The sequence below is a fragment of the Hippocampus bargibanti genome, linkage group LG12 (assembly GCF_051943395.1).
Source record: "Hippocampus bargibanti isolate YZ-2025 linkage group LG12, ASM5194339v1, whole genome shotgun sequence".
NCBI classification, from domain to species: Eukaryota; Metazoa; Chordata; class Actinopteri; order Syngnathiformes; family Syngnathidae; genus Hippocampus; species Hippocampus bargibanti.
Window position 1 is genome coordinate 21,317,607 of NC_142745.1, and position 10,981 is coordinate 21,328,587.

At 48.9% G+C, this 10,981-nt stretch overlaps 1 protein-coding gene across 1 annotated transcript in view; it reads left to right on the top strand.

The window, feature by feature from the left end:
- The first annotated feature begins 274 nt into the window (after positions 1-274).
- Positions 275-10,981, top strand: part of dnah1 (dynein, axonemal, heavy chain 1) — a 65,276-nt gene continuing 54,569 nt past the window's right edge. The window contains 28 exon segments of the mRNA XM_089010708.1: positions 275-439; positions 536-608; positions 1,239-1,401; positions 1,503-1,638; positions 1,740-1,872; positions 1,957-2,094; positions 2,185-2,440; positions 2,621-2,778; positions 2,875-3,086; positions 3,147-3,445; positions 3,950-4,100; positions 4,224-4,417; positions 4,501-4,726; positions 5,313-5,432; positions 5,522-5,604; positions 7,031-7,172; positions 7,396-7,551; positions 7,640-7,838; positions 7,968-8,221; positions 8,299-8,511; positions 8,616-8,780; positions 8,863-8,984; positions 9,099-9,204; positions 9,285-9,502; positions 9,504-9,690; positions 9,778-9,941; positions 10,002-10,115; positions 10,214-10,402. Of these exon segments, the coding sequence (XP_088866834.1) occupies positions 275-439; positions 536-608; positions 1,239-1,401; positions 1,503-1,638; positions 1,740-1,872; positions 1,957-2,094; positions 2,185-2,440; positions 2,621-2,778; positions 2,875-3,086; positions 3,147-3,445; positions 3,950-4,100; positions 4,224-4,417; positions 4,501-4,726; positions 5,313-5,432; positions 5,522-5,604; positions 7,031-7,172; positions 7,396-7,551; positions 7,640-7,838; positions 7,968-8,221; positions 8,299-8,511; positions 8,616-8,780; positions 8,863-8,984; positions 9,099-9,204; positions 9,285-9,502; positions 9,504-9,690; positions 9,778-9,941; positions 10,002-10,115; positions 10,214-10,402 (4,736 nt within the window).

Genomic DNA, 10,981 nt, shown 5'->3' on the forward strand with positions numbered 1-10,981 from the left:
ACCCGACCCCGGATAAGCGGCAGAAGATGGATGGATGGATGGATGGATAAATGATTGACACCAGGTTGACACCAGGTTGTCTGTGCTTCAAATGTGTATTCGAGTCACACATGTTGACTAAGCATATAACAGCATGAAACTTTTAAATATGATAACTTCTTATTTCTCTATCAATACTCTTTGACTCTCATGTATTTCCACATTATTTCTTGATGCCTTCTTGCTGCCTGTGCATCTTGTTTATCCTCAAGGGGGTACCTCTGTCAACCTCAAGATGGAGGATAAACATGGGGCATTTGGGCCCCATTACTCCCTGCCAACTCCTCAGGACAGGCTGTCCGCTCAAGGTCACAGACACACGTATCCACCGGTACAAAAAGGTCACGCCACGAAGCAGAATGGCCTCTATTCGGATGTCTTCACCGCTCTCAGGTTTAAGGTAAAACCAGGCGCAGAATCTCATCCCGCTAATGTTGCATTGTTTGGCTGTTGTGGCGCTCCACGTTTTCATCGGCGAACTCTATTGGCTAATCAGACTTGTGCGGAGGAATCGCACGGCCAGGAGCGGGTGTCCACCCTTGACTTCAGCGATTATGACGGTTTCTCAGGTAAGTGGTCGAGGATGCGCAATTCAAAACCGAGGCGTTGCCCCGTCGCATGCCGGTCATTCAAATTTAGTCTCAGCTCACGGTTCTGTCCATCGGACTGAGGGACTGAGGGGGGCAAATTCCCCTTGAATCATCGGATTGGAACGGGACCGGGTAAAATAATAATAGCTAATAGCTATTCGCTGGCTAATGGCTACCTATTTGCTAGCTAATGGCTAGCTATTTGCTAGCTCTCTATTCGTTATCTATTTGCTAGCGACTGGCTATCTATTCGCTAGCTAATAGCTATCTATTTTCTAGCTAATAGCTATCTATTCGCTATCTATTAGCTATATATTCGCTAGCTGGCTAGCTTGATATCTATTTAAGTTACTTCTGGGTTGAGTCAACGCTGGCGCGTGTGGCTGCCGCTGCTCACCCACAGAAAAAGCTTATCCTGTGACTGTGAAGTGACCTTGAGAGTTTTGAAAGGCGCTTAGAAATGAAATGTATTATTATAATAATTATTATAAAAATTAATTTACTGGGCGCCAACACAAAGCAAAATGACTGAGAAGTGTCATTCTCTGCCTACTAGGCAGGGTTTCGGATCTTACGCTCACCCCACTTGTCTCTCTTTGGTGTCCTTAGAGTCTCCGTTTGCCAAATACAAGTTTGACAACAAGGAGTACTATGGCCCCTTTTCCAAGCAACTCCTCACGTCTTACTTCAACCACGGCGCAGACACGCCAAAGGTCCAGATGCCCTACAAAACCGTTCCTGGCAAAAGTCCTCGCGATTTAACCAAGGAGAGGTAGGGACTGTCCTCTCTGCCCGCTCTCTGACTGCGGAGAAGATTGGCACCGCACCACATGGAGAGCAAAGGCCAGACCTTTTGGCGAATCTTCTCCCAAGGTGTCGACGAGAATACCTGAAGATCGATTTTGAGAAACTGTTGGTGGACAAGAGCATAGACTCAAATCTCCTGATGCCACGTCCCTTGGATGGTAACAGTGAGCGTCTTATAGTATCACCCTACCTTCCCCTTGAGGTGAGCCCGCTCCGCCAGCATGCGACCAGGCAGGGCTCTCGGCGCCTTCTTCTTCTTGCCGTATTTTCCGCCGCCGTCCCTTTGCGATGTTTTCCTCGCAGATCTTTGACAATGTGGAGTTTGACTGCCGCACTGCAGAAGACTGGCTGGTCCTGGGGGAAACCGAAGGATCGCTCTGCCGAAAGCCAATACCGGCAAAAGCCTTGCTGCCCACAGATGACATTGTAGCCTTGGGTAAGGTGCAAAATCGGGAGTGTTTCGGATCTTACGCTCACCCCACATGTCTCTCTTTGGTATCCTCATCTCATCCGCCATCAGAAATGGGCCAACCTCACCCGTCGTTGGAGTACAGCTGGCATTTAGTGGGAGTTCTGGACTACAACAGGGAGAAATGTCAATACTTGGTGGAAAAGGTTTTCCCAAACAGCAAGCTGAAAGGAGAAAGGAATCGCCCTGGTAATGTCAGGGAGAGTGCCGCGCGTGGCTCAGACCTGTACCTTTGATCCGAAGGAGCCCTTTTCTTGTTTCCGTCTCGCCGCCGTTCAGATGTCCAGTGCCTCCAAACAGGCAACAGGCACTGGATTCCCCGCATCAGGTTGCTGTTCAGTGCCGAAGACCCCCGAGTCTTTGTGCGCCGCATCCAGTTTGCCATGAGCCTGCGGGCCAACTCCGAGGCCCTCATTCTCTACAACCTGACGGTGGACTGCATGCCCATCTGGGACGAGACGCCGTCCATCGATCCCCACTGCCTCCGTCGCATCCAAAAACGAGCGCTCGCCGGCTCAGGCCTCAAACTGGAGATGTAAGTCATCCCTCTGCTTTTCTCTGCGCGACTTTGACTTCTTTTTCGGAGAGGGGAGAGAGAATGCAATATGACGTGACATAATGGATAAGTGGGTCGGCAAAACGCTTTCTAGCCGTGGGCTTGTTTCCATGGCGGAAGCTGAAAAGCGGCTCGACGGGCTCTATCCATGTCCCGCAGTGTGAAAACGTGTGTGAAGGGGCTGGCAAAGGAGGTGAAGCTGGAATACGACCGCACGATGAATCGCTTCATCTTGGACAAGAGCGTGACGAACCACCCGCAGGAGTTTTCACACATTACGCTGCCGCACAAAGAACCCCAACGGGTGCCAATCAAAGGTCGAGGCCGAGTTCCTTGCCTTCATTTGGACGCATGCCGACACTCACCCTCTGAGTTGCGCCCCCGCCAACGGCTGTTTTCCCTACCCCGTGCAGGATGCGTGACGCTGCCCGCCTTTGACTACAAGAAGAAGCAGGCGGCATTCTTCACCAAGTCCATGCTGACGGAACCCAAAGTCATCTGCACCTTGTCAGAAATTCGGTCTGAGTGCAACAAGCTGGCCAATATGAAACTCTTTAATGTCTCCTTAACCAAACCTCTGCGACTGGACGAGTTTGAGGCCAACCAGACCCAAATGCAAACTCAGGTAAGACTCCACGTCACCCTGTGAGCCATGGCAATAGAGCTCTTCAGCGTGTCGTTTCAGATCAGCTTGTTTCTGCGGGAGGCCTGGATGCTCACCGTGACTTACAGTCTCCGTCACAACCTGGAAACGATCGGCAAAGGGGCGTACAACATGAACGAGACTCACTGGGGGATGCACAGAGTTTCCAAGCTGAACAAGCTGCTGGCGGTGGTGCACTACAACCTGCAGGACACACTGCGAAATCTTGTGGAGGAATCGCTGCTCGGCCTGAGCAAGCTGATCCTGGACGCGTGCTGCAGCGCACTAACGTGTCCCGATGACCTGGTGTGGGGGGACGACTACATCACCAGCCCCTACAAGTAAGGGAGAGCGTGCCTTCTACTCATAAGAGCTGTATGGCATTTGGAAACAACCACTCTCACCATTTTCAAAGCCCCCCACTACTCCTGACGTTGGAGCATAGGGCGGCACGGCAGTCGATCGCTTATCGCAGGGTTGGGGAGCTGGGGAGCTGAGGAACTCGGGTTCCTGGAGAGGCATCGTCTGCCGTTTTTTTAATCACTCTCTACTCCCAACGCACCTGATTTGACCGATGATCAGTGCATCGGCAAGCTCCGTCAGTGGCCAGGAACCATCGCTAACAATCAAATCTAGCGTGTTGCAGTAGGGCTTTTTGTCCCGGTACTTGGGTTCCAACCCAAAACCATGCACAGTATGATGACGGAATACCAGAGCTCAGAGTTAAAAATGGACAGTTGACGTGATGGGTCTTCTTCGGCGTTCATGTAGCCTGACCATATCATAATGTATTGAAGGCGGTTACGTTAGTGTTGCCATCGTACGTGTCTTTGTTTGACTTTCAGGCCGAAGAATAAGCCTCTATTCCTGGTGGATTTAGTCTTGAATGAGACGGGGGTCCATTACAGTACACCTCTGGAAAATTTTGAAGCCTCCATTTTCAACCTATTCAACGAGGGCATTTTGGTCACACATAACATACCGATGCTTGATAAGGTAAAGCCCGGGATCCTTGAAGTGCAAGTCAAACAGGAAGTTTTGCGTGCCTTCCGTAAAATGTTCAATTCGTTACTTTGTGAGCCGTTCGTACTGACGTGAGTTCCGCCCCGCATCGCACAGTTTTTAATGAAGAGGCTGCTATTTGGCGACGAGCCCGTGCTGGAGTCGGTTCATCTTTGTGAACCCAAAGTATCCCGTTTGAGAGAGAAGATCTGCATGGCTCTCAAGAAAGCGGTTGTTCCACTCAAGGCTTACGCTGCGGAATACATCAAGTACATCGAACTGTACACCTTGAACATCGAGGAGCACTTCACGTAATTTGTCTTTTCTTGCCCGAGATCTGAAGTGCAGCCCCGTGGCGCCAGTTCCCGGTCCAAGACGTCTGCTGCCTTTGCAGATCTGACAGCGATGATGAGAAGACATCCAAGGTTGTGAAGATGGAAGTGGAACAGCATGTCAAAGACAAGGAAGCGCTCCAAAGCTCTCTGCCATCCTCCATCATCATCGGTGCATTTATCGTACATGTCGAAGGGGTACGTCAGACTCTAATCAACAAGAAAAAGGATTTAGCCGTTGCGACTCTTGAACATCACGCTGACAAGCTCAGGCGGCGGCTGGAAGAGGTAAGTCGTCCGCCTCAAATCGTCTGACTCGTCTTTGACGGAACTGCAACAACCATAATAATAATAATAATAATAATAATAATAATAATAATAATAATAATAATAATAATAATAATAATAACGGACAAGTGGTTAGCACACCAGCTTCACAGTGCAGAGGTTGCCGGTTCGCGTCCCGGTCCGGCCTCCCTGTGTGGAGTTTGCATGTTCTCCCCGGACCCGCGTGGGTTTTCTCCGGGTCCTCCGGTTTCCTCCCACACTCCATAAACATGCATGGCAGGCAGATTGACCACTCCATATTGTCCCTAGGTGTGAGTGTGAGAGTGACTGTTGTATGTCTTTGTGTGCCCTGTGATTGGCTGGCAACCAATTCGGGGTGTCCCCCGCCTCGTGCCCGAAGACAGCTGAGATAGGCTCCAGCAACCCCCGCGACCCTAATGAGGAATAAGTGGTACGGAAAATGAGATGAGATGAGATGAGATAATAATAATAATAATAATAATAATAATAATAATAATAATAATAATAATAATAATAATAATAATAATAATAATAATAATAATAATAATAATTTTTGCCTGGCTAGGAATGTGATGAGTTCAACACCATCGGTCACGCCCTAAGTGACCGTCCCAACTCCATCGAAGACCTGACGGAGAAGAGGGACTGGATGAAACAAATCCCAGACCAGCTCAAGAGTTGCAAGGTGCCCCCAAACCCAATCGGTCGCTTGATCCGTGTCCCTTGAAGTGCACTTGACCACAATCTTTTATTTATTATTTTGTCCAACCTTAGGAACGTGTTACAAAAATTCTAACCGAGTATGAACTCTTTGATGAATTTTACTACTCTTTATCAAATGAGGATTTTATTCAAAAGTGAGTATGCCTTTTTATTTTTGTTTTGTTGTTATGTTTTTATTTTTAAATCATGAACCTTGGACGCAACATAGGGCAAACTACGCTCAATTTAAAGACACAGTTGATACCTCGGTTTACGAACGCCTTGGCTAATGAACTTTTCGATTTACAAACGTTACATTTATGAAAATTTTACCTTGGCATAAGAACTATTTTTCGGGATACACACGGAGCTGCCACAATGAGTGATGTGTCGTTGGCGAACGAGCCCGTTTTCCTAACAAGAAAATGGCAGCTGACTGTTTTTGTCCTCTATTCCCCGCCCCCAGTCTTTGGATAAAGCCACGTGATTGGTCAAGAACGCAGCAGTAAGGGGTGGGGGGTTACAGACAGAGAGAGAGGGCCGTTCTCCAAAAAAGAAAATGGCACCCAACTTTTTTTTGTCCTCTATTCCCCGCCCCCAGTCTTCGGTTAAAGCCACGTGATTGGTCAAGAACGCAGCAGTGACGGGGGGTGGGGGATTAAACATTAAAGAGACAGTTTGTGTAAGCTCTCAGTCGTACAGGAGTGGTCCATCGATGAAAACGTTTCTTCAGAGTTGTAAAAACCACTAAGAAAGAGGAGTGCACGTGGCTTGAAGCTGTTTGCTTGTAGCGTTTGCTTGACAAAATCGCTTTTTTTTTTTCTTTGACAAAGTTTTCTTCAGCCGTCATCTGTACAAGAAACCTCATCAATGAACCACTCCTGTACGACTGAGAGCTTACACAGACGCTTTGACGAAGTTGTCCGCCACCCGGGCCAAGATGTTATGAAAGTTGTATGCCCGACGTAAAACTTGTACACCCCCGGGCCACCGGGCAGACGCTATTTCAAACACTGGTTTAATGCTGATGAAACCGGTCACTCCATTCCATCAAGCCATCAGCGACCATCACAAAGGTCAATAAAACCACATTATTATACTGTCCAGTTTATTTCTTTAATTATAATACAATAACACAGTTATTATACATAAAATAAGGTATATTTTGTGTAGTTTTAAGGCTTAGTAAATTAGAAAGTAGAAAATTATGTTTTATTGGGACCTGGGAACGGATTATTCTCATTTGAATGGTTTCCTATGGGAAATTAATTTTTGGGATAGACACTTTCGCCTTACACACTCTGTCTGGGAACCAATTAAGTTCGTAAGCCATGGTATCATTGTATCTGATAAGGCCTGTTAAAAAAGTTTTTGCCATGGCTGTTGCCCAGTGCTGCATTCGATGACAATGTTTTTTTTCTGTCGGCAGAGAAGCATTGATTACCCTCAACCTTATGAGACTGGTCAAAATAGATGAGCAAAGGCCTGTTTGTGATGAATGATGGATGCTTGTCTGGTGGGGTGATGGAAAATCGGGGCCTGTCCCGTCCCGCACATCCGCTGATAAATGTATTTTCTCAGGTGGCAAGCTATCGAATGGCCCCAAAAGATAATCAGACAGATTGACGATGTGACTTCCCATCTTGTCGAAGAAGAGGAGCGCTTCCAGAAGATTCAGATTGCCGACCAGGACATCTTTGAGCAGCGCATTGAAGCCGCTGAGGTTCGCTTGTCCATCTCGTTTCTTTCGCCCGATGACGGCGCTACCCTTTTGTCTTGTCTTTGCTTCCTTATGATTTTGCCTTTGCTCCTCCCTTTCGACGGATGCTTGATCTCAAAGTGTTTGTAGCCCAGCCTGATCCGGGTCCATCGAAACACTTTCGCTCAAGCTAACTTCTGACTAAATTGCCCTGATCATGTTCAAGCCACCGCCTATGTCTTCCCAGATGCTGGTTGGGAAGTTCACCGGTTACGCTGATGTCGATCATGCCACGGAGATAGCCAACGAGGTGAGGCGGGCAAGTAAGGAGCTCAAAGAGTGCCAGGCTTTGGCACAAACCTACAACACCAGAGAGCGCTTGTTTGGTACTCCTGTCACAAATGTGAGTCCAGCAATGTGCGTCGCGCCCAAACAATCTGGCGAGTCGGCAGACGTGGTCATCAAGTCTGACTTGACTCTGCTCGCATCAGTATGATCGTCTGCACAAAATGGCCAAGCAGTTCCAGCCATTCTTTGACCTCTGGACCACCACCTACGATTGGACCCACCGGCATGAGAGTTGGCTCAATGATCCGCTGACCTCCATTGACCCAGAGCTGCTTGAGCGCAACGTGACAAGCGCCATGGACACCATGAATAAATGTATCAAACAGTTCAAAGACAACCCTGGTGAGTCACCTCGTCGAGTAAGGAAGGGGTCGTTGTCACCGACTCAATTGGACGACAATGTTGGTTGACTGACCGCTCGTTTGCTTGATTGTTCCTAAGTTGTCTACTCTTTACTCCCTGTTCCACCAGACTGCCAAATGGTGGCATCTTTGATCCGCACCAGGATTGAGGAGTTCCGTCCTTATGTTCCTCTGGTTCAGGGTCTGAGGAACCCGGGGATGCGAATGCACCACTGGGAGGCGCTTTCGGAAACCATTCAGATCAAAGTGGTGCCCCAAGCCAAACTGACCTTGTCCCGCTGTTTGGAACTGGGGCTTCAGAACCACATGGATGCCATCGCGCAGGTGGCCGAAACCGCAGGCAAAGAGTACACCATTGAGCAGGTAATTCGGTGGGAGCTTGCGGCGTTTGGGAGGGAAATGCACAGAAGGAACGCTACCCGTCTGTCACCTTCCGCCAGGCCCTACACAAAATGAAAGAGGAATGGTCTGAGATTCTCTTTGATCTAATGCCATACAAGGAAACGGGCACTTGTATCATGAAGAGTCCCGACGAAGCCTTGCAGCTGCTGGATGACCATATTGTCATGACGCAAAGTATGTCCTTCTCCCCCTACAAAAAGGCCTTTGAGGCCGAAATCAACAAGTGGGAGAGCAAACTCAGAACGACCCAAGTAAGTGTGGACATGTGGAGGGCGGTGGCGTTGGCGGGGCCAGTCTCCCAGTTGCTCACAAGAGCACAAGATGGGAGCCATCTTGTGCTCTTGTCCTCTCGCAGGATGTGCTGGAGGAGTGGCTCTTGTGTCAGGGTTCTTGGCTCTACCTGGAGCCCATCTTCAGCTCCGACGATATCAATGAACAGCTGCCCGTGGAGGGGATGAGATATCAACAAATGGAAGAGATTTGGAAGAGAATCATGAAAGGTGCCTCTGACAACCCAAAGGTCAGTCACAATGCGATACGAGCACAGCCAGAGCCCAAAATTGTAACGGTCATTGTAACGGTCTCTCCTCTATGGTGTCCAGATCATCGAATTCTGCCCGGGGCCACACCTGCTGGACAAACTGAAAAAATGCAATGTCCTTTTAGAACAGGTGCAAAAGGGTTTGAGCGAATACTTGGAGATCAAACGAAACGCCTTCCCCAGGTAAGCCCTCTTCAAAACACTAGCAGATGAAACGTTGGAGTCTTCAAGTCATTTGCACATTGGCCAGTCACGGAATCGACCAGAGGACGACTTCAGATAACCTTGTTTTTGTAGGTTTTACTTTCTGTCAGATGATGAGCTTCTGGAGATCCTGTCTCAGACCAAAGACGCCACCGCTGTCCAGCCGCACTTGCGCAAATGCTTTGAGAATATCGCGCGGGTGGGTGTTTTCTGAGCACTCTGTCAAATCTGACAGGACGTCCGCCAACTCCTTTGCAACGGTTTGCTCTCGGTCCTCAGCTTAAATTCCAGCCCGATCTATTGATTACACACATGTACTCGGGAGAAGGTGAAGAGGCCCAGCTGGCCGTGACCGTTATGCCCACTGGCAATGTGGAGGACTGGCTGAGAGAGGTGGAGAAATCCATGACGGCCACGGTCAGAGACTACATCGATCGATCGCTTCAAGTTTACCCTGAGGTGAGGGACTTTGACTTCAAAGCTCCCAAGTCCAATCTTCTTGCTCACGTGTGTGGGATTGAAAACAAACGTCGACGCATTCCAGAAACCCCGCGAGGAATGGGTTTTATCGTGGCCTGGGCAAGTGGTGATTGCCGGCTGTCAGGTCTACTGGACTGCGGAAGTGTCAGAGGCTTTGGAGCTGGGGGATTTGGCCGACCGTCTTTTTCCTCAGCTGCAGAAACAGGTGCAGAACCGTACCGTGAATGCGGGACACTCCTCACAACTTCCATTTTCTTTTTTGTTCTTTTCGGGGGTGGGGCTTCGCTTACAGCTGGGTAACCTGGTCCACCTGGTGAGGGGAGGCGTATCGAAAATGCAGCGAGCTGTGCTCTCCGCCCTCATTGTCATCGAGGTCCACGCCAAAGATGTGGCGGGCAAACTGGTGGAGCTGGCGGTATCCAGTGTCAATGACTTTGAGTGGATCAGTCAGCTCAGGTTTAAGCAATAATCCCACTCCTTCTTCTGTCGTGATATTCACCTGCGCAAACGTTGTAGATACTACTGGGCCAGAGAGGATCTGTACATCCGAGCGGTGAATGCAGAGTTTTTGTATGGCTACGAGTACCTGGGGAACTCAGGACGACTGGTCATCACGCCGCTAACAGACAAGTAGGCACCCCGACCCGCGGAGCCCTACTTGGAGCTGCCTGGCCGATCGGCACAAATGGCGTCTTCACAGCTTGGATGCGTCTCTCCGCCTTCCTCAGATGCTACCTGACACTGACGGGCGCCCTTCACCTCAAGTTTGGGGGCGCTCCCGCCGGGCCGGCGGGCACTGGAAAAACAGAGACCACCAAAGATCTGGGAAAGGCTCTAGCCATCCAGACGGTTGTTTTCAACTGCTCTGATCAGTTGGATTTTATGGCGATGGGCAAGTTCCTGAAAGGCTTGGCCAGGTAAGGCTCCACCCCCCACCCCCCTTTGGACTCAGTTGGGAAATCGCTGTGGCAAACACGATATTTCTGTATGTTTTGTCTTATTTTAAAGGACAACCGACGTCTCCGGACAAGTTGTGTCCATAATTTGTAAAATGGCTTCAAATGACTTCTACTCGGCGTATTTTAATAAGATTCCACCGCATATAGCTACATTTTACGTTTTAAGACTCGCACTGAACATTCAGGAAGTCTTGTTTTTGAGTTGGTGACGAGTCCTCACGTGACGTCAGAAAAGGACCGCCTCCTGACCGTAAAAAAGCGTCTTTCCATTACGTCAATGTATTTTGCTGTACTGTTAATCTGAAAACCTTGATGTTACATCCAAAAGCCGCCAGCAGAGGGAGTCCAAGCTCCATGGAAAGAATTTATCAGCCTGTGGAAACGGGCTGATTCATTCCTCACAGCTCGGTGGCCATTTTCTTGCCTCTTTTTGGGTGAGACATTCCCCCCGCCCATTTGCCTCAAAATGACACGGAATAAATTATTTAATCAATTGCAAACATGTATGCTTTCCTCTTCAGAACTATTTGAATCATA